Source organism: Mastigoproctus giganteus, chromosome 4 (assembly GCF_048544385.1).
Source record: "Mastigoproctus giganteus isolate SK-2022 chromosome 4, ASM4854438v1, whole genome shotgun sequence".
In the NCBI taxonomy this organism is placed as follows: Eukaryota; Metazoa; Arthropoda; class Arachnida; order Uropygi; family Thelyphonidae; genus Mastigoproctus; species Mastigoproctus giganteus.
In genome coordinates, this window is record NC_143578.1 from 211957336 (window position 1) to 211979974 (window position 22639).

The 22639-nt window shown below is 38.0% G+C and overlaps 1 protein-coding gene across 1 annotated transcript in view; it reads right to left on the minus strand.

The window, feature by feature from the left end:
* Nucleotides 1-22639, minus strand: part of LOC150087383 (fidgetin-like protein 1) — a 142534-nt gene that overhangs the window by 41545 nt on the left and 78350 nt on the right. Inside the window, exons 8-9 of the mRNA XM_090372036.1 lie at nucleotides 14774-14844; nucleotides 3624-3785 (exon numbers count right to left, since the gene is read on the minus strand). Of these exons, the coding sequence (XP_090228162.1) occupies nucleotides 3624-3785; nucleotides 14774-14844 (233 nt within the window). The remainder of the gene's footprint in view (nucleotides 1-3623; nucleotides 3786-14773; nucleotides 14845-22639) is intronic.

The following is a 22639-nucleotide window of genomic DNA, read 5'->3' on the forward strand; positions in this document are numbered from 1 at the left end:
CCAGGTCTGTATACAGTACTCTAGGTGTGGCCTGACCATTGCCTTATACAAGGGAATAATCACCTCCTTATCCCTGCTAGAAAAATTCCTATATATCATTGACAATACACAATGAGCTACTCTTGCACTGCTCAGAGAACTTCATATCTGCCGGCACAACCACCCCCAGGTCCCTTTCACTCTCTACCACTGTCAGTGTAGTACCACACAGTTGATACGTTGCTCTGGGGTTGCTGTTTCCCATATGTAGTACTTTACATTTGTCAATGTTAAACTTCATTTGCCACCTCGAAGCCCATCTGCTCAACCTTTCCAAATCCTGTTGCAGCAGCATAGTGTCAGTAGTGTCCTTGACAACCCTGCCAACCTTCGTATCGTCTGCAAACTTGGACATTAAACCTGATATACCATCATCAATATCATTTATAAATACAGAAAACAATAAAGGACCCAACACTGAACCCTGAGGGACTCCACTAATAACATTAGTCCACGATGAGCAGTGTCCATTGATTACCACTCTCTGTTTTCTCCCCCTCAACCACCCCTTAATCCACAGCAGCAATTTGCCTCCAATGCCACACTGCTCCAATTTGTGCAGCAGTCTTCCATGTGCAACAGTATCAAAAGCCTTTCTAAGATCCAAGTATATAATATCAAAGTTATTCCCTGCATCCAGTTCTTTTGTGACTGCATCATAGTATCCAATCAAATTGGTCAGGCAAGACTTACCCTTAACAAAACCATGCTGTGTCCTAGCTATAACTGAAGTCTTGTCTAGATGATCCTGCAGTGCTTCTTTAACCAGTGCCTCCATTAATTTTCCGGGAACAGAAGTTAAACTCACAGGTCTATAATTACTTGTGTCAGCCTTTGATCCCCCTTTGTGAATTGGGGTCACATTTGCACATCTCCAGTCCATGGGTACCTCCCCTGAGTCCAAGGAAGCTCTCATAATTATGGCTAAGGGTTTGCTTACTTCCTTTGCTGCCTCCTTTAATATAACTGGATAGATCCCATCCACCCCAGGTGCCTTTCTTGTGTTTATCTTCAACAATTTCTCCTCCACTTTGCTCTCAGTTATTACAAGATTCTCTAGCTTACTGCTAGAGTTGAATACACCTCTGGCATTCCCCTCGCTGAATAACTCCTCATGTGTGAATGTCGATGAAAAATATTCATTTAGTTTGTTAGCTACCTGAGCAGGGTCATCAACAGTTGACCCATCGATCTCAAGTGGACCAATCTGATTCATCCCCTTCCTTCTAGAGTTTACATAAGTAAAGAACTCTTTGCTGTTTTTCTTCGCATCCCTTGCCAAGGATCTCTCGTAATCTGCCTTCGCCTTCCTAACCTCCTTTGTAACTTGGTTACAGATCAACTTGTATCTATCATAGGCGTCTGTGTCACGTGTTAATTTGTATGTATCCCATGCATTTTTCTTCTCTGCCATATGCCTCATTAGTTCATCTGACATCCATTTAGGCCTAAACCTTGAACAATATTTCTTAGTTGGTATGTAAAGCCTAGTATCTTCCAAGATAAGTTCTTTGAATGCTTCCCATTTTGAATTTGCTGTTGGCAATATCATCAGTTGATCCCACTGTATAGAATTTAAATACTGTCTCAGTCCATTGTAGTCGCCTTTACGAAAGCAATACCCCTTCCCTTTACCCCTAATGGTAGTTACCTCTTTGAGTAACTCCCACTTCAGCACACTGTGATCACTGCCACCTAGTGGTTCATTTATCTGCAGATCCTTAATGCATGAAGAATCAGAATCACTACTGATAATCAAATCAAGAGTATTACTCCCTCTAGTTGCCTCCCGAACATGCTGATGTAGAAAACAATCATCCAATAAATCCACAAAAGCCTTGCTACTGTGTGAGTGACCAGCCCCCAAATTCCAGTCAATATCTGGGAAATTAAAATCCCCCATTATAAGACTCTCTGATTTACTGGCCCACTCTATTTCTCCAAACAGTTTCTTATTATACTCATCAGAGTCATTAGGCCTATAGCACACTCCTACTCTCAATTTTGATCTCGCAATGCTTATGTCACACCAAACTGACTCAACACTGCACTGTCCAGCGATGTCGACTGGCTTCACTTCCTTGGATTTTATGTGTTTTTTTAACTAATAGCATAACCCCTCCTCCCTTCCTATCCTGTCTATCCTTTCTGTAGACATTGTACTCCCCAAATTCCAGTTCTGCATTCCTTATATATGTGTGACACCATGTCTCTGAAATCCCCACAATATCTGCCTTTGATGTTTTGAGCAATACCTCAAATTCATCAAATTTATTTACTAAACTCCTAGCATTGGTGTACACACAAGTATACATGCACCTGTTCTTTTTCTAAGCTACCCTAACACAACCCATGTGTTTACTTGTACCCCAATGATTCCCAGCAGTCTCTGAAATATCCTGCATCTTATTTTCCAGGCTGCGGCTCATTCCAATAGAAGCAGTGCAAGAATCACTTTCACCTCTGCCAGTGGCTACTGTTAATCTATTAGTCCTTGTATCCCCCAATCTAGCAGTTTTCCGACCCACCTAACACTGCCTCGATAGCATCAGCAAACATTCTTGTACCCTTTCTATTTAAGTGTATCCCATCCCTGTAGAAGCAGTCTCTCCTGTTAACAAGTACAGACCAGGCTGAAAAAAATTCTACCCCTTGAGCCCTGCACAATCTTTCCAGGGACGAATTGATTGACAGGGCTCTCATCATATACTCCCTCCTATCGTGTCTGGGCAGAATTGCAGACACTTTCAATTTCAACCCTAATTCACGGCTTTTTTTCATTAAGTGACCTGTACTTGTCAAGTAATTCCGCCGGTCTCCTGCTCTTAATATCATTAGTGCCAACGTGTACAATTATATCACCTTTTGTGCCCTTAAAAGATGATATCCACTCTACAACGTCATCAACTTTTGCCCCTGGCAGACATACCCTGGTCCTGTTCCACCTATCCTTTTTACAAAGCATGTTTCCCATTTCCCTGACAATAGAGTCACCAACAACTACTAGTTCCTTTGGGACCAGCGCATTCTGCCTTGGGGGTTGCCGCTGTGTTGCGCGATGACCAAGTGCAAGCTCTGGCATTGGTGTGGGCAGCTGAGAGCTTGATGGGCCCCTCACTTGTAATCCTTCGAGGGCATCCACCCTGTCCTTCAAGCTCTCATATAGGCCCATAACAACGCTGAGTTGTCGCCTTATCTCCTTACACTCCTTGCATCGCACACATACAAAGACATCCCCCATGGCAGTATCATGTCCCATACTTGACTGCTCCGCAAACATCAAGCAATAGTGCATCTTAAAAGGCTGTGATTCAGAGGACGACTGCCCCCCTCAGTTCTCCCCTGGGCCACAGCATTCCCATTAGCTTGAGCCTTTTGCTTTGCTGCTCTGGTTTGAGTCATGATTTAGATTTACTATTAAATGACCCTTTTTTTGTGGCTGTGTGCATCTCTGACTCAACTCTTCAAAACAGTGTACTTTAAAAATGTATACAAAGCAGAACATATATGGTTTTTATTTTCAAGTGTTTCTGATAAAATATGTCTATTAAGAGTATTTTTTAAAACTCTTCCTCATTACTTACCAATTGAACTAAAAATTCAGTTTTAATCCTGCGTGATGACTCATGTTCAGAATCAGATCTCTGGGTGAGAAGTGAATCTATTTCATCAATGAATATCACAGCCGGCTGATAGCAACGAGCAACAGAAAAAAGAGCTCTTACAAGTTTCTCTCCTTCTCCGACCTGATAAATAAAAATAGTTATGTTATTTTCTCTGAAGTTGATTATTTGTATCAAAAATTAAAACTGATAAATGATATGTCAATGGATTTTAGAATAGTTAATTTAATTCAACTAAAACTATAATTAAAAAAGAAAGAAATGAACAAATGCTACAATTGTTAAATCTATCAACAGATACCAGAGATTACAAAATTTAAATAAGAAAAATATAAATGATTAATATAGAGTAAACTCCCATTATAGTGCTTTTAAAGGGACTGGTACCAAAGAGTTATAAGCAGACCCCCCCCCCCATTTTGGTACCTGTTTATCATCAATATTTTGATATATAGCACTGATTTTTTTTTTTTTTTTTTTTTTTAAGCTTTTTGCATTTTTTATGAAGCAATACTTATGTATAAGCATTATACCTAAGTTGAAAACCTGCACACTTAATATACCATACTTGCTTTTTTGGCACCTTCAACCTTTGTTTCCTCATGCTGTTAAAAAGAATGCAGTGATAAATAGCTAAGCAATGAATTGAAAAAAAAAAAAAAAAATTACCTATCTACTTCAAAGGCTGAGTTAAATATGAAATAAAAGTCACCTGCAAAATTAATGATTCCTAAAATTTAGTCTCTATTATCATACCTTTCCCAAAGTAAACAATCAAGAGGAAGGAGGATTATATCTGGGTTTATTCCTTCTTGGGACTTGAAAAATTAATACAACTGGGAATGAATTTTTAAACAAGAGCACTACAGGTGTTAAAAAATACATGGTGCTTCTTAGGATCAAGAAGAAAGCAGCATTAAAAGCAGGATAACACTAAAAACTTGAGTGTTATAATGGGAGTTTACTGCATACTGATTTAATATACCTGTACACTTAAACAAATAAAAATCTTTAAAAAAATGTGAAGATTCTGGAAATTTTGCATTTTTGCAACAACTTTTGAATGTAATAGATTTCACTGTTATGAAAGGTTAAGTTTGGACACAATGAGCATTTTTGGGTACACCTTGCAATTTGAAACAGATTTTTACAACTTTTTTAATATGCTAAGTTTCAATTACATGTGTAATATGTCTATTACAAAAAAATATTTTCAAAACCACAGAAATTGACTTTTGATTCTGAATTCTTTAAAGAGCTCATTTTTTTTTAAATTCTGAAAAAAATGTAGTTGGAATCACTTGCTTACTGTATTCATAATGTAAGTCATATTTTCAGCAGCAGTCCTTCATTCATAACATTAAGTCAGATAAATACACTAAAATTAGCCAAAAAAATTAATTTACTGCTCTTTTTTGAATGATTTCAAATGTCACGTTTATATTAAATACAGAATGAAAGACCATGTTACTTAAATTACTTGATGTTTCTTTCATTTTTCATCTTGATATCAGTGATATACAGCTATACTGTGTATCACTGATTTTTACCATATCAACTAATCTTGTTTCTCTCTCTCTCTGCATCCTTTCTAGCAGATCTATATCCCTTCCCAAAGTGAGGTTTCGAAACCTGTATGCAGCATTCAATATATAGCGTAACCATTGCTCTATACAATGGGATAATCATCTCTTTTGACCCTGCTAGCAGAGCTCCTGTAGAACCCCCCCCCACAAGCTGTTCTAGCAGCCTGTCTGTACTGCACAGAGAACTTCATATCATATTGTACAATTATCTTATGTCTTCTTTTTATTGCCTTGACTCTTGTGCTACCCAAACAGTATGTTAGTTTGAGATTGTTGCCACCCAAATACAGTAACTTTGCATTACCAATATTAAAACTTAATGTGCAATCTTTAGCTCATATGCCTGCTTATACAGATCTTCTTAAGTAATTTACCTTGATTAATATCATTAATCACTCTGTTTGCCTCTGTATTCTCAGCATCGTTAAACTTGAAATACCCATATTAACATTGTTAATAGATATTCAAAACAATAAGGAGAACCAGTGGTGAACCTGTGTGACTTCACTCATAATGTTAGTTAGCAGTGGCCATTTATAACTACTCTCCGTCTCATACCACTTAATCATCCCTTTATCCACAGTAGTAATTTGCCTGTAGTTCCATACTGCTCCAATTTATACAACAGTTATTCGCGTGTAATAGTATCAAAGGCTTTAATGTAATCAACGTATATGATATCAAAATTATTCTTCACATCCAGTTCCTTTCTGACAATCTCATAGTAATTAATGAGATTGGCTAGGCATGATCTCCCTTTAAAACTAAACTGTGATTGCCTTATAGCTTCATTTTTATCAAGATAATCTTGTGTTGTTTCTTTAACTATGACTCAATTATTTTCCCTAGCACAGAAGACAAACTTATAGTTACAGTCAGTCCTCGTATAGCACGATAGTTGTGTTCCTAGCTCGTGAAATATAAACAACAGGCCCTATGCGAAAAATAGGGTTAGGTGCCGGACACCCAAGATTGAACACACAAACCAAAACATTACCAAACACAATAAATAATCATAATAAAATACGTAAGTATTTTATTACGACTACTACGTAATAAAATATTGCTAATGCTTTTGCTTCTATCATAAGCAAACTTGTTTTTTGTTTGATTTTCTATCCAAACAGATGACAGCTGTTCCATCTCTTCCAATTCTTTGTGTCTTAATCTAATGGATTTTAATTACACTTTGAGTTGTTCCTGCTATGAAAGTTTTTTTTATTTTCTCTGCATTCTTGTAATTCTCGGCGTTGCCTCATTTGGGTCTGTAGCACGTGCAATATCACATGGCCTTTCATTTTGCTCAAAGCGTTTCACAATTTCATATTTTTTCTCTATCGACAGCGGCAGACGGCCATAAGCCTTACTGGGGAAATCCCGGTGAGCCGGAGACTGCTGTGATTTTGGCCATAAACCATAGTATGAGGCCTCTATAAATTTTCCCGGGTAAGAATTTTTGACCCAGTCCGCCTCTGTTTATCGATATTGCTTTTCTTTTTCTCTCTGAATATGCAGTGTCTTCACCAGGACGCTTCCTTTTCACACCTTTTAAGTATTTTACTCATTTTTAGGGAATAAAGTGCAATTACAAAACGAGGAGGCACACTTGATACACATAAACAAAGCTGCGCGCATGTAGCAACTGAATAACCAACACCGTAAAGGCAGAGATACACTATTAACACCTCACATTTTACTAAAGCACATAGGCGCCTCCGTAGCCAGGTGGAAAGGAGCAGCAGTGCGTAGCACACGCTTCTTGATTAGACCGGGGTTCGAGACCGTCACCATCAAATATGGAGGATGCGGAAAGTCAGGGAATGACCACCGCATATCCCGGAGCAATATGGCCTTAGTTGCTAATGCTCCTAAAAACCAAATAACAAACAACAACAAAATACTAAAGCACATTTCTAGGGGTTACTACCATAAAACAATAACAACAATTTCCAGTTGCGTTTCTGCTAGTGGAATCTGTTATAAACTCGATCTAATTGCATTTGTGATTATACCGATAGCTGGAATTGTGTGGGTTTTTACATTATTATGGTGAAATGCGTTTCCCCTTCACTGATATAAAAAACAAATTCATTTTCAGAATCTTCTCTTCATTCCTATCGTGTTGCATTCAGTTGGGGTGATTCCGCATTTGACTGCCATTTCTTGTAAACACAAAGGCAAATCGTGCATAAGCGAATTCAGTTCGTGTTATTGTTCCCCTGTTTATAAATCATGTATGATCGAATTCATGTAGTGTAAACACGTGTTAGTATTAGTAACGGCCGCATGGTGCAAGAAAGCCCATGGCTTATTCTGCACCAGCCAAAAAAAAAAAAAAAAACAATGATAAAAAAATAAAATAAATAACTAAATAATAATAAAAAAAAAGGAGATTAAACCTATCATCCTATGCGCTTCCCTTACCCGAAAGTACTATCCAGATGACCTTTGAATTTCCCCAAACTGTCGGCCTCTACCACCCATGAAGGCAACTTATTCCAGTAATTTATAACTCGCTGGCTAAAATAAAACTTCCTGCAGTCCAATCTAAACATTTCCCCCCGTAACTTGAATTTATGTCCCCTAGTTCTAGCATCATTTATAATCTTGAAAATTTCGTCCTCATTCATTTTACTGATGCCTCTCAGAGCCTTAAACACCTCAATCAAATCTCCTCTAAGGTGTCTAGTTTCCAAACTCTGCAACCCACATATTCGAAGTCTTTCTTCATAAGGACGCCCTTTTGCCGATCTCACCAGGCGAGTTACCCGTCTTTGCACCCTTTCAAGAAGCTCGATGTCTTTCTTTAGGTGCGGTCTCCATACTTGAACACAGTATTCCAAGTGTGGTCTAACATAAGCCTTATATAATGGGATTATCACGTCCCTATCTCTACTTGCAAAAGTTCGATAGATCATCGATAGGACACCATGGGCCTTCCTTGCAACCTGTTTACAATGCTCAGAGAATTTCATGTCTGACCGTATCGTAACACCCAAGTCCCTTTCCTCCAGTACTGGGTTTAGTTGAACTCCACCAAATGAATACGTTTTTTTGGGATTACTGTTTCCCAGGTGTAATACCTTACACTTTGTTGGATTAAAGCATAGCTGCCATTTTTCTGACCATTCCTGAAGTCTATCTAGGTCTCTCTGAAGAAGCTCAGCTTGACAGTGATCATTAACTACTCTACCAATTTTAACATCATCTGCAAATTTAGACATCACGCCCTCTATCCCTTCGTTGATGTCGTTTATGAAAATTAAAAACAACAGTGGTCCTAATACTGGTCATTGGGGAACCCCACTTCTTACATCAACCCAATCTGAGGAATAGCCATTTATCACAACCCTCTGCCTCCTGCCCTGAAGCCATCCTTCTATCCATCTAAGGATTTTCCCAGTGATTCCAACCTGTTCTAGCTTATAAAGCAACCGCTCATGTGGGACTGAGTCAAAAGCTTTGCTGAAATCTAAATAAACAATGTCGAAATTATTCCCTAAATCCAGCTCGTGAGTGACCCTTTCGAAATAGCGAACCAGATTTGCTAAACATGATTTTCCCTATACAAAACCATGCTGAGTATCCTTGAGAATTTCAATTCTATCCAAATGATCCTGAATTCCACCCTTGATCATTGCCTCCATGATTTTCCCTACTACTGAAGTCAGACTGACAGGTCGATTATTTCTAACTTAACTTTTAGAGCCACCCTTATGTGTGGGAGATACATTTGCACTTTTCCAATCCAAGGGAATCTCCCCAGAGTCTAGTGATACTCGCATAATTAGCCTCAATGGTTCAATGCACTCGCTTGCCGCCTCCCTTAAGATTATAGGGTATATTCCATCAACTCCAGGAGCCTTACTGGCCTGTAGGCTCGAAAGTTTTTTCATTAAATAATCTTGCGAAATTTCAATATCATTAATTACATATTTTTTAACTTCGCTCCCACAATTTCCCATTGCCACAAAAGGCTTTTCATTTGTAAATATCGATGCAAAATAACTGTTGAGTTCATCTGCAACGGCAGCTGGTGTATTTATTACTATCCCCTTTCCCTTACGTAAAGGTCCGATCTGGTTTGTCCTGCTCTTCTTGGCATTTATATATGTGAAGAATTCTTTATCCCCTCTCTTTGCTCTGTTTGCTAGTGATTTCTCATAAACTGCCTTTGCCTGTCGAACCTTTTCTGTGGCTCTATTACACATCACCTTGTAGCTGTTATAGGCTTCAGTACTTTTTATTGCTCCGTAACCTTTCCATGCCACCTTTTCCTGCTCAAGTAATGTGTTATACGAGGACTGACTGTACTCTGTTTGCCCTTTGGCCCATCCTTGTGAATAGTAAAAACATTTGCTCATCACCATTCTGTAAGGACTTCTACTGAATTGTAAGATGCTCTCATTATTACAGCTAATGGTTTTATTATATATTTTGCCACTTCTTTTAATATATATAGATAGATTCCATCATTACCCCATGTACCTTGTTTACTTTTAGTTGCAATAATTTGTTTTTCAGCTTTCAATTATCACAAAATCCGATAATTCCCAATCACTATTAGAGACTCCTAGTACCTCCATCTTCAAAAGTTTTGTGCATGAGTGCAGATGACAAATATTTATCTATTTAATCAGCAACCTGTACAGGAGCTGAAGCAGTGATGTCACGCACATCACATGGACAAATTCAATTCATCCCTTCCTTCTAGTGTTAACATAAGCAAATAATTTTCTACTTTTCTTTGCACCCTTAACCAAAAACCTCTCATAATCTGCCTTTGTATTAATAATAACCTTATAACTTGATTACAAACTCTTTTTTATACTTACAGCAAGATTCTCTCACAATTTATAATCATTACATGTATTTTTCTTCTCTACCCCTTAACTTATCAGTTCATATGACAGACATTTTGGTCTAAACCTTGATGAAATGCTGGAATGTATTAAAATTATATAGTATGAAATGCTTAGCAGTTTCTCTTACCAAGAGATAATAGCCACTACCCCCCCCTCACATTTTGCACATCAACCTGCCATTTAAATTTCTAAGTCCAGTCACTGAAAAGCTTCAACGTTCATAAGTATTCATTAGTATTATGTATTTAGCCAACCCGCACTGGATCAGTGTGGCTGATTATGGTCCGTTTCCCTCAGCATGAATTGTTGAGGAGGCTTCCATCCTGCAGTGGGTTGATAATGGCTGCACTTTACTTTTTTTTTTATATGCAATGAATAGGTTTGTTGCTGTGTATAATTTTAATTTTTGAAACATCAGTTGCATTAAAGTCTAAGTACAATATACTGTTTATCGTGATTAAGTGAAACAGCATATGAAACAAAATTTCTCATTCACAATCAGTTAAACTCATTGTTCATTTAATTGCCTTATGTCATATATCTGAAAACAGCTCTGTGTCTTCTACTTTGCTCTAAGCTCTGTATATTCTTAAGACAGTCCTGCACATGAGTCATAATTTAAGAATTTTAAGACTGCTTTTGGCATTCATGTGTTGCTAATCGTTTAATTCTTTCACATGTAAATTACATGTATCTCTCCTGAGGAAGTTGTTGTAGTGGGGTTTTCGGGGCATCAGTGACACAGACCATAATTATCCACGAAAAAGACTGCAACTTACTTTTGTAAGTTGTTTGTTGTTGTAGTTTGTTATTTGGTTTTTAGGAGCATTAGCAACTAAGGCCATATTGCTCTGGGAATATGCGGTGGTCATTCCCTGACTTTTCCTCCGCATCAACACAAAAGGGAACAAATCTAAATTGAAAAAAAAAAATAAATGATGCTGTATAAGCTTGCTTTTTTGCATCATTTTGTAAAAATTAATACCATTCACAAATAAAGAATATTTTTACCATTGAAAACAGGAACTTAAAATCCTCTCTTTTTAAGAACAGGGTATTCACAAGTAAAACTTTTTAAAAGAAAGGACAAAAGTTTTCATAACATCAGTGATTGGTCTCTTACATTGGAAGGATTATCAACAAATTGGCATCATCATCAGCCATTTCAATCCACTGGGTCGTGAGCTGGATATCATCATTCTTCTCTTTCTTGGCGATTCCCTTCTACTTTTGACACTCTCTCCCTCAGGGTAACTCGGGGTTTTTTTTTTTTTTTTTTTTGCTGGTGCAGCATAAGTCCCAGGCTTCCTTGCACCGTGTAGCTAATAATGATAATAATATTCCAATTCACATTTTCTAATTCCTTTTCCAGCTCTAATATCCTGCCTTCACCGATGAGTGATCTTACATTGTAACAGGCCAAGTTCAGTTTCCGTGCATGGCAGCCTGGTCGTACCCAGAGATTCTTAGCACTCTCTGCTTCCACTCTGATCCTCTCGCTGCCGTAAGAGGGGGAGTGAAAGCCACTGGGGACTGAAGGCCATTTGTTTTGTTGTGCTGTTGTGTGCTGGAGGGTTTGGGCTTTTCCTCTTCATGCTGACCAGGCGTCTTGAAGAGAACCACTCTATACATTCATTGCCACCTAAGTGACAAGCACGAGTGGATTTTAGGGAGGCAGGCCAACCGGACTTCTCGTAAATCTTCTGAAATAGAAAGATATTGGATCCATCAGTGTTTTAGACTAAGTGTCTGATAACACACACAATGCTTGTTCCCCCTCTAAGCCCCTTTGCCACAGCAGCATACTACAAATAAGCTGCATTTTCTAAAACAAAAATATTATGCTACCTATTTGTAACACAGTGTCTAAAAGACAGAACTGGAAATGGTTGTATTTTGCTGTGTGTGAGATGGAATTCTGTTCAAGTATTAAAAATTTCAAAAATTTAATTCAAATCCAATCCCCTTTATTCATTTTACTATACTCTCTTGGAGCCTTATTAACATCAATTAGATCCCCCTCTAAGATACTATATAATTACCAAGCTCTGTAGCCAACCTATTTGAAGTTTTTTCTCATGTGGGTGCCCTTGAGCCAATATTGAACAAAGTGTTCCAAGTGCCATCTCCCAACTTCCTTATACAATGTATTTATAGCCTCTATATAAACATTCAAAAATCATTGACAGGGATTCTGTGGGCCCTCCTTGCCACCTGTCTGCACTGGAGCCAGGTGCAGTACCAAGCCCTGAGGGATTACATTTCAAACCCTAGCCCATTCTGTAAAGTAACCATTAATTACAACCCTTTGCCTCTTAATTGTGTTAAGAGGCAAAGGGTTCATCTAAGGTTTACCTCCCACAATTCATCTAAGAATTTCACCTGTAATATCAATATACAGCATCAAGTCAAATACTTGGCTAATGGAAATAGACAAAGCCAAACTTATTTCCTTCATCCAACTCATAAGTGACACTGTTACAACAGTTTATCAGGTTATTTAAAGAAGATTCTCCCTTTACACAATCATGTTGTGTTCCCTTTAGAAAAATCATTCCTACCTGGATGATTCTGATGTCTTCTTTACTCCTTATTCACTTCCTTCACAATTTTTTCTATTGCTGAAGTCAGATTGGCTGATCTGTAGTTATCCACTTCATTCTTTGAACCACATTTATGAATTGGCGATACACCTTCAATTTAAGGATATCATCCCTCAGTCTAATGGAGTCCTCATAATTAACTTTAATGATTTAATGCATTCCCTTATCACTTTCTTTAAAATAACTAGGTATAAGCATCTACCCAAAGCCCTCAACTGCCTCCAATCTCAATACTTTTTTCTAGTAAACGGTGCTCTGTAATTAAATTTATAGTGCTAACATTCACTAGCAGTTTCTCCTTGCTGTGAAAGGACTTTCTTTTGTAAAGAGTGATGTAAAGTCCATTCAATTCTTCAGCTACATCAGCAGCTATCAGTGACTTTCCCACAACCCTGACCTCTTATGTAATCTGATCTGCTCTTTTCTTCTTTGTATTTACATATGTGTAAAACTCCTTGTCCTCTTTCTTTGCTCTTCTAATCAGTGTTTTCTCATTCTCAAGTTTGGCCAATTGAACCATTTCTGTGGTACAGGCCAACTTGTACCACAAGTTGGCCTGTATCACACATTTGTAATTAACTTGTAACTAGTATATGCTTTAGCACTTTTCATCACATTATAACTATCCTATGATAATTTTTACTCTGTAAAAATATTAATTAAAATATTTTATTTGTAACACAGTATAAATAGTTTGCATAAAATTAAAATAGTTTTTATAATTTACCCCAGATGTCCCTCAATGAAAGCTCACAAAAAACCAAATAAATACTCAAATTTTGACATTATGTCCTACATCCCTTCATCAATAAGAAAATCATGAAGACGAAGGATCAAAGCAGCTATTCCTGAGCTAAGCCATTCTTAAGAGTAACCATTAACTACAATGATTATGCACATGGCTAATCTCGTATTCATATGAAAAATCCAAGAAAACTGAGCAAACGTCTCCTGCCCTTCACACCTTTGTAATGACATGTTAAGAAACAAAACTCTTTCTACTCTTCAATCATGTTGTTTCCTATATTATTTGGGTTACTCTAATAAAAATTCATCAAGAATCAATAATTACTTAGAGTGGAGCAAAGGCAACCAAAGTGCAAAATGCCTCCAGAACTGTCATAAGAGAAAAGGTAGCTTTCAGAATGACACTTGTATAATTTCCTTCAACTGAAATATACAATATTTCAGAACAGAAATAAACTTTAGTATTTCAAATTCAGATTTTCAGAATTTAGTGTATATTTTCATTTCAGTAGTAATTCAAAAAATAATTTTTTAAATTAAAAATATTTTATTTGCATACAAGTTAGTGCAATTGCATCATTTCTGTACGTAGCCAACTACTTAAGTAGTTATAAATTGGCATCATTAAATATATCTCATATTGTGAATACCTTCACGAGTTGCCATGATATTGCACTACCTTGAATAAATAATGCTTCACACCATAGGAGAAGACTATTGTTACTTATATATTTTATTTTTAAAATAAGTTATAATGGAACAGATTGGTTAAGGTTAGGTAGGTTCAACAGAATCCCTTTCAGAGTGTGGCATTCAAGAATACTGCATCATCCCAAACCACCTATCGACAGGATACATGACAGTAGACCCATGGGAAGTTATAAGTTACAGCATATCTACACAAGACCAATAGGCTATCATAGTGTCAGCCAGTGTAAATTATTACAGGATGCAGGCAGTGTGTGACAATTTGGGTTTTTATAAAAAAATCATTGTGAACTGGTGCAGGCATTTCTGCAATGAGAGTCCAAAGGAATGCCAATTCCAGTCAAATACTGAAATGTAGCTGGCTTTATGCAATTGGTTTCATAAGCCATTAAGAAATTCTATTCAGAAGGTATCCCAAGCTTATCTCAACATAATCCCACATCTTAATGCTTAGGGCAGCTTTGCATAATTCAGCCTAACAAATTATAGATAAGTGCCACCACTGAACTGGTTTCTACTGAACCTGCTTTGTGCAACTGCCAAAAACAAAATACATGCAATTCTGATTTAACAAAATCCCTTTCTACAAATTTTCAACTTACCCACTTAGATGTTAAAGAAGAGGCACTGATACAGAAAAATGTTGACTTTGACTGGCTAGCAATGCATTTTCCTATTCTCAGAGACAAAATTAAATTATTAACATTCAAAACAAAAGAAAAACTTTACAAAAATTGCAATACATTAGATAATAAACTGAATGGCACTATTAGAATGATTGACAGACTAAGATGTCCAATGAACAATTCTTGCACAGTTTTAGGGAGGGAGAATGCAATTTATCCATATGCAATACTCATATTATTAATGTTCACAGCAGATATTTAAGATATTTTCAAGTGCAATAAAAAAAGACAGATTAGAACATCACACTGTATACATATGACCAAACTTGTCAGCCTGAAAAACACTGTACAGATAATCACTCTTAGCATTAGTAGAGGCATATGATGTAAGAGCCGGGTGGGGTAAAGTGCCTGCCTGGCAACCCAAAGGTCGCGGGTTCGATTCCCGCCTAGGGCTTGGATCAAAGTACTGCAACAACCTTGGGAGGTGCATTATGGCCACAGAAGCCGATGCGCCAACAACTACCAAAAAAAAAAAAAAAAATTATGTAAGAAAGCAAGCTTATGCAGCATCAGCCAAAAAAAAAAAAAAAAAACCACTCCCATTTCACCCCTCTGTTCGTTCGAAATACCTGTTCAGCTGAGCCTTAAATTTATTTAGGCTATCAACTTCCACGATGATCCAATATTCCTTGCATTTCGAGAGTACAGCTCTAAAATGGTGTTCGCAGGCCGGCCGCTAGTTAGTACATTGGACCGAACCTATTGGTAACTCTCTAGGAAGCTTCCGGATCAGCTAGTGTACAATCTTGCTACCTCTACTCTGCCAGATAGTGATTGGAGAGAGTCCGAGTAGTGTGTATGCGGGAAGCATTGTCAAAGCCCCGTTATGTCAGGGATCTGGGTATATTCTTACCACGTGTACGCCATATCCAAAAATTTCATTACTTCATACAGCATGTCCCACCCACTTTTTCTTACTATTGAATAGACCATGAATTGTCAAACTAATAGAGCAAGCTTATCTGAAAAGATCTAAACCTCCCAAGCACTTCCTAATTCATTTCACAAATATACGTGGTCGCAATTCTAATCTCAACGATGTCCATTTCCACTTGCAGTCTGCCAAACCCCATGTACTTTTTCTGACAGAATCTCAGTTATCGGTTGATTCAACCACTGCTCATCTCAGATTCCCAAATTATTCACTGTATGATTCCTTTCACCTCAAAGGTGGTACTTGTGCATATGTCCGTTCTGATATTCCCTGTCAGAGACTTGGCAATTTGGAATCTCCTCTCTTTGATCTTCTCTGGCTTAAAATCTCTCTACCTCATTGTGTCAAATTCATCTGTTGTCTCTACCGTTCTCCCAACTCCACTAATCACTTGGAGCTCTTTGACTTCCTCTCTTTGCAACTTGACTTTCTCCAGTCCAACTTTCCTGACAGTGAGGTAATTTTCCTTGGTGATTTTAATGTTCACAACTCCAGCTGGGTTCCATTTTCTAGTCACACCGACCCAGCAAGTCGAGATGCTGAGGCTTTTGCAATTACTAATGACCTTGCAGAGATTGTTCATTTAACTACAAGAATATTGAACAATCTTAATCATACAGCCAATACGCTTGATCTTTTTCTCACAAACAACCCTTCTAAGTACACGGTCGAAGTTAGAGGTCCTTTAGGCACTTCAGATCACAACTTGGTGACTGTCTCTTCTCTAATGGAACCTTTATCTCATGGCTATTCCCAACCTCATGTTGTTTGGCATTACAAGAATGCAAAATGGGATGACCTGCGAGACATCTTTTCCTTGGTCAGATTACTGTTTCAAAACTTCTGATGTCAACATTTGCTCAGATCGTGTCAGTGAAATTATTTTTGCAGGAATGGAATCCTTTATCCCACACTCCACTTCAAAATCTTGTCCTTTATCTAAACCTTGGTTTTCCAATAAATATGCTAAGGCTGTTCAAGAGAAGAATGTTGCATATCGTAATTGGCTTGTTTCTAATTCTTCAGTTTCATTTTCTGCCTACATCAAAGCTCGCAACAATTGTAAAGCAGTTATTAATCAGTCCAAACTAGAGTTTGAACAGGCTAAGAGTAGAAAACTTGCTTCTTGCTCTAATGGTAGCCGAGCATTCTGGTCTCTTGCCAAAGCTATTGGCCGCAACTTTTGCCCATCTCTGCTCCCACCTCTGTCCAAACCAGATGGTTCTGTTGTCAATTCAGCCAAGGATAAAGCTGACCTGCTAGCATCCCATTTTTCTTTCAGCTCATGTATTAATGAGCTTGGTAAAACACCTCCCACCATTTCCAACACACTCCATTCAATGATGAATTGATGAATCTTGATGCTAAGAAAGCTCCAGGTCCCTAGGTATTTCTCCACTTGTTCTCAATACCTGTGCTCCTGAACTTACTCCTATTCTTTGCCGACTTTTTTCACTTTCTTATTCCAAAGGTGTTTTTCCTGCTGCTTGGAAATTTGCTCATATCCAGTCAGTTCCTAAAAAGGGTGACAAATCCCTCCCATCCAATTATCGTCCCATTGCAATTACTTCTACTCTTTCTAAAGTAATTGAGAAATCAATTAACCGCCAACTCTTAAACTACAGAGAAACCTTCCGTCTGATCAACGATCGCCAGTATGGATTCCGTCAGTGTTGATCCACTGGTGATATTCTGGCTTATGTTACCCATTTATGGACTAATTCAATGGAAAGGTTCGGTGAAACACAAGTAGTTGCTCTTGACATCTCAAAGGCTTTTGATCGTGTTTGGCATAAAGGTCTTCTAAACAAGCTTACATCTTATGGTTTGCCAAATGTTTTTAGTAATTGGTTATCCGGTTTTCTCTCTGATCGCTTACTGAGGGTGATGGGAGATGGCTCTCTGTCTTCTAACTTCTCCACTAATGCTGGTGTCCCCCAAGGTTCAGTTCTTTCCCCCACTCTTTTCCTCTTGTATTTTAATAACCTTCTTCCTATCCATAGTTTTACCGATGATAGCACATTGCATTCCATTTTGAGAAACCTTGTCCTGCTCAATCAGCTTCAACTTCTCGAAAATCTGCTACCAATTCCTTAAATGCTGATCTTCAGGTAATTCTCCAGTGGGGCAAAGACAACTTAGTTGATTTCAACCCTTCTAAAACTGAGTCTTCTCTTATATCTCGCAAAAAGGATTCTTCTGGTCCTATGCTTATCTTTAGTGACACTCCAATTTCTAGGCAAAATGATATATGTTTTGGGGATTACCCTGACTTCTAATCTCTCTTGGCACAAGCACATTACAAATATTGCTTCCTCTGCATCTAAATAACTTGGTTTTCTCTTTCGCTCTCGGTTTTACTTTTCTTCCAAACAGCTGCTCACTCTGTATAAATTGCAAATCCGCCCTGCCATGGAATATTGTTCCCACATCTGGGGTGGTGCCCCCAAAACCTCTCTCAGGTTTCTTGATTCCATTCAGATGAGGGCAGTTAGGTTAATTAATGATTCATCTCTAACAGAGTCTCTCCACTCACTTTCTCATAAATGTACTGTTTCTGCTGCATGCCTCTTCTACAGATACTTCCATGGGCACTGTTCTTCTGAATTGGCTTCTATAATTTCCGTTCTCTCTTTCAAAACAGTCTGAACAAGTGCCGCCAACATCCATTTACTGTCCGACTACAAACCCACAGAACCAACTTTTCATCTTCCTCATTTATTCATTCAACTGCCGTTTTTTGGAACAACCTTCCTTCATACATATTTCCTGAAAATTACAGTCTACAGAAGTTCAAGTCCAATGTCAACAAATATCTTCTTTCGTCTTCTCAACCTCCAACCCAAGCATGGTACTAAGTACAATAGGTTCTAATACCTCTCGTGTTTGGGGTTCACATAAAAAAAAAAAAAAAAAAAAAACAAGGGATGGAAGTCTTTTCCACCAACCAACTACCCGCTGGCTAAAGGCAAACTTCTGGACATCTATCCTACATCTGTGTTTCCTCAATTTGAATTTATGCCCTCTAAGGTGATTATTTTGAGCAAGAGGAAAAATCCCATCAGCACTGAGCATGCTCAAACCATTCAATGCTTTATAACACCTCAATCAGATCACCTCACTGGTGCCTAGTCTCCAGACACTGTAATTTGCTAAACTTAAGCTTTTCTTCGTAAGAGCAACGATTTGTTCCATTCACTAATCTTGTTGCCCTTCTCTCTACTCTTTCCAACAGCTCTACATACTTCTTAAAATGAGGCCTCCAGACCTGTATACAATACTCAATGTGTGGCCTGACCATTGCCTTATAAAAGGGGATAATCACCTCCTTATCCCTGCTAGAAAAATTCCTGTATATCATTGACAAGACACCATGAGCTACTCTTGCAGACCGCCTGCACTGCTCAGAAAACTTCATATCTGACTCCACAATTACTCCCAGTTCCTTTTCATTCTCTAGCACTGTCAGTGTTGTACCACAGAGTTGATATGTTACTCTGGGGTTACTGCTTCCTATATGTAGTACTTTACATTTGTTAATGTTAAACTTCATTTGCCACCTCTCAGCCCATCTGCTCAACTTTTCTAGATCCTGTTGCAGCAGCGTACTGTCATTATTGTCCTTAACAACCCTGCCAACCTTCGTATCGTCTGCAAACTTTTAAGCTTGGTATACCATCATCAATATCATTTATAAATACAGAAAACAACAATGGACCCAACACTGAACCCTGAGGGACTCCACTAATAACATTAGTCCACGACGATTAGTGTCCATTGATTACCACTCTCTGTCTTCTCCCACTCAACCATCCCTTTATTCATAGCAGAAATTTGCCTCCAATGTCACACTGCTCCAATTTGTTCAGCAGTCTTCCATGTGCAACAGTATCAAAAGCCTTTGTAAGATCCAAATATATGATATCAAAGTTATTCCTTGCATCCAGTTCCTTTGTGACCACATCATAGTATCCAATCAAACTGGTCAGGCAAGACTTTCCCTTAACAAAACCATGCTGTGTCCGAGCTATAACTGAAGTCTTGTCTAGATGATCCTGCAGTGCTTCTTTAACCAGTGCCTCCATTAATTTTCCTGGAACAGAAGTTAAACAGGTCTATAATTACTTGTGTCATCCTTTGATCCTAATTGGTGAATTGGGGTCACATTTGCACATCTCCAGTCCATGGGTACCTCCCCTGAGTACAAAGAAGCTCTCATAATTATGGCTAAGGGTTTGCTTACTTCCTTTGCTGCCTCCTTTAATATAACTGAATAGATTCCATCCACCACGGGCACCTTTTTTATGTTTATCTTGAACAATTTCTCCTCCACTTTACTCTCAGTTATTACAAAATCATCTAGCTCAGTGCCAGAGTTTAATTCACCTCTGGAATTCCCCTCCCTGAATAACTCGTCATGTGTGAATGTCGATGCAAAATACTCATTTAGTTCGTCAGCCACCTGAGCAGGATCATCAACAGTTGAACCATCAATATCCAGTAGACCAATCTAATTCATCCCTTTCCTTCTAGAGTTTACATAGGTAAAGAACTCTTTTCTGTTTTTCTTTGCATCCTTTGCCAAAGATTTCTTGCAATCTGCCTTTGCCTGCCCAATCTCCTTTGTGACTTGGTTACAGACCAGCTTATATCTATCACAGGCTTCCATGTCACCCATTTATTTATGTATCCCATGCATTTTTCTTTCTTCCATATGTCTCATTAGTTCATCTGACATCCATTTAGGCCTAAACCTTGAACAATATTTCTTAGTTGGTATGTAAAGTCTAGTAGCTTCCAAGATAAATTGTTTAAATCCTTCCCATTTTGAATTTGCTGTTGGTAACATCATCAGTTGGTCCCACCTTATAGAATTAAAATACTGTCTCAGACCACCGTAGTAACCTTTATGAAAGCAAAAACCCTTCCCTTTACTTCTGATGGTAGTTAAACCTCTAAGTAAATCCCACTTCAGCACACTGCCACCTAGTGGTTCCTTTATCTGCAGATTCTTAATGCATGAAGAATCGCTACTGATAATCAGATCAAGAGTATTACTCCCTCTAGTTGCCTCCTGCACATGCTGATGTAGAAAATAATCATCCAATAAATCCACAAAAGCCTTACTAGTGTGCAGAGTTTCCAAACCACATAATTCCAGTCAATATCCAAGAAATTAAAACCCCCCATTATAAGACTCTCTGATTTACTTCTTTTTTTTTTTTTTTTTTTTTGTTAGTTGTTGGCACATCGGCTTCTGTGGCCATAATGCACCTCCCAAAGTTTTTGCATTTTACTCTGATCCAAGCCCGAAGCGGGATTCGAACTCGCAACCTTTGGGTTGCCAGGCAGGCACTTTACCCACCTGGTTAACCCGGTCAGCATTCTCTGATTTACTGGCCCACTCTATTTCCCTGTACAGTTTCTTATTATATTCATCAGAGTCATTAGGCCTATAACACACTCCTACTCTCAATTTTGATCTCCCAATGCTTGTGTCACACCAAAATGATTCAACACTCCACTGTCCAGCGATGTTGACTGGCTTTACTTCCTAGGATTTTATGTGTTTCTTAACTAATAGTATAACCCCTCCTCCCTTCCTATCCCATCTATCCTTCCTGTACACATTGTACTCCCCAAATTCCAGTTCTGCATTCCTTATATCTGTGTGACACCAGGTCTCTGATATCCCAATAATATCTGCCTTTGATGTTTTGAACAATACTTCAAATTCATCAAATTTAAATTCATCAAATAAGGAAAATTTATTTAAAACTCCTAGCAATGGTGTATAAGCAAGTATACATGCACCTGTTCCTTTTCTTAGCTACCTTAACACACCCCATGTGTTTACTTGTACCGCATTGACTCTCAGCAGTCTCTGAAATATCCTGCATCTTGTTTTCCAGGCTGCTGCTCATTCCAATAGAAGCAGTGCAAGAATCACTTTCACCCCTGCCAGTGGCTACTGTTAACCTATTAGTCCTTGTATCCCCCAAGCTAGCAGTTTTCCAACCCACCTAACACTGCCTCAGAAGACGTCTGAAGAGGAAAATTCTGAGTTGAAAATAACTAAACAGTATATGCTAGTTTAGACATTAAACAAGCAACCATATTAAAATACTTTAAACACAAACCGCTTTCTTTGCCTTTGAGCTGCAAACTTTTAACTTTTTATGATAAAAACAATTTTGAAAATGTATAAGCAATACCATTTTTATAACTCTCTGAAATGGAGGTCAATTGAAAGAATGAAAAATGCTGATGGAGACAATACCAAAAAGCAAATTACTGGGAACTAATTTCTTTTCTGATCCCTTATCATCACTGAAAAATACCAAGAAAAAAAATTATCACACTTAAATATGAACAAGGAATAATGAGCTGATGGAATTTATCCAGTCATATTTAAAAGAAGCAGCAAAGCAGATCACCAAATCCCCCTATTTATTATAAGACTTAAGTATGAACTGGACATGAGTGAACATTTCTCCAATTCAATTCAAACTTATAGGCCACTAGTTATGGATCTACAGGTTTGTAGTTACATTTAACATAACTTCATGTTATAAGGCAAATAAACTGCTTGAGATTCTTGTGCATATCATTAAAGTTGTTTGGGTGACGAAGAACCAATATAATCGCCCTGTTTGCAATATAGTTATATTCCTTTATAGCAAGGACTGAATAAGAATGCAACAAACCAGAAATAAATAATTTTCAACACCAAACTTTTTTGATAGAATAAGATAGAACTGGAAAGGGATGCCAAATGACAGAAAGATAAGGTACTTGGTTTCTCCAAATGGTGAAACTAAGTAATCCATCAGCAACCTTTTCAG